The following is a 1,173-nucleotide window of genomic DNA, read 5'->3' as shown; positions in this document are numbered from 1 at the left end:
CGGTGCCAGTACCAGCGGGTCACACACCATGGAGCTGAGCCAGGAGGGCGCCTGAAGCCGCCAGGAGGAGCGGGATGGGGTGGGAGGATATGGAGCCCCCCAACAGCAGCACGGCCGGCGGGTCGGACACGTGCTTTGGGGTGTTCAACACCAGTGACAGCCGTGACAATGTGCAGAACAGCATCACCTCCCCCTGGTTCTCCACTGCCTTCGGCCTCATCGGCCTCTGCTCCAACCTCTTTGCCCTCTGCGTCCTCCTCAGCTCCTCCCGCAAGCTGTCCAGCCAGACCCGCTCCTCCTTCCTCATCTTCCTCTGCGGGCTGGTGGTCACAGACTTGATGGGGCTGCTGGTGACAGCCTCGGTCATCATCCCCTACCACTTCATCAAGTTCGCCTGGGCCAAGGTGGACCCCGGTTGCCACCTCTGTAACTTCCTTGGCTTCTCCATGGTCTTCTTTGGGCAGTGCCCGCTGCTACTGGGGGCCACCATGGCCAGCGAGAGGTTCTTCGGCATCAACCACCCCTTCTCCCGCTCCACCAACATCTCCAAGCGCCGTGCCTGGTCCATTGTGGGGCTGGTGTGGGGCTTCTCCTGCCTGCTGGGGCTGCTGCCGGTGCTGGGGCTGGGTTTTTTAGTACCCCGGCTCCTGGTGCTTCCTCACCCTCCTACCTGACACCGGCAACATCATCTTCTGCCTGCTCTTCGCCCTCCTGGGCATCTTCTCCGTGCTGCTGTCCTTCATCTTCAACACAGTCAGCGTGGTGACGCTCTGCCGTGTCTACCATGACCGGGAGTTGGTGCAGCGACGCCGGGACAGCGAGGTGGAGATGATGGTGCAGCTGGTGGGCATCATGATCATTGCCACCATCTGCTGGATGCCCCTCCTGGTGAGGCCCTGGGTTTCGGTGGTCCCCTCACCATGTCCCTTCTGGGTCTTGGTGTATCCCCCCCACCCTGCGCTTCTCCGGGTGAGACCCTGCGTCTCAGCGTGTTCCCCCACCACCACCACCCTGCACCCTGGGTTGGCACCTGGGTGATGGGCTCTGGGGCTCAGCACCGCTCACAGACAGAGTGAGTGCTCCCCACTAGCAGGTGCCCCAAACCAGCTTGGGACCCCTCTCCACCACCCTCAATGCCCAGCCTGGACCCACATCATCTCCCCCACCCCAGAG

General features: G+C 63.1%; 1 protein-coding gene across 1 annotated transcript; it reads left to right on the top strand.

The window, feature by feature from the left end:
• Positions 1–74: 74 nt before the first annotated feature.
• TBXA2R (thromboxane A2 receptor) lies at positions 75–888 on the top strand (the record flags this gene model as incomplete). The annotated part of the gene is given in 2 exon segments (XM_009704534.1): positions 75–634; positions 636–888. Coding segments are annotated over 2 exon segments (813 nt in total), but the record flags the coding sequence as incomplete, so codon positions are not given.
• Positions 889–1,173: the final 285 nt, after the last annotated feature.

Source organism: Cariama cristata, unplaced genomic scaffold, assembly GCF_000690535.1.
Source record: "Cariama cristata isolate BGI_N322 unplaced genomic scaffold, ASM69053v1 scaffold33687, whole genome shotgun sequence".
In the NCBI taxonomy this organism is placed as follows: Eukaryota; Metazoa; Chordata; class Aves; order Cariamiformes; family Cariamidae; genus Cariama; species Cariama cristata.
The sequence above is the reverse complement of the archived record's forward strand: the minus strand, read 5'-3'. Positions and strand labels throughout refer to the sequence as shown.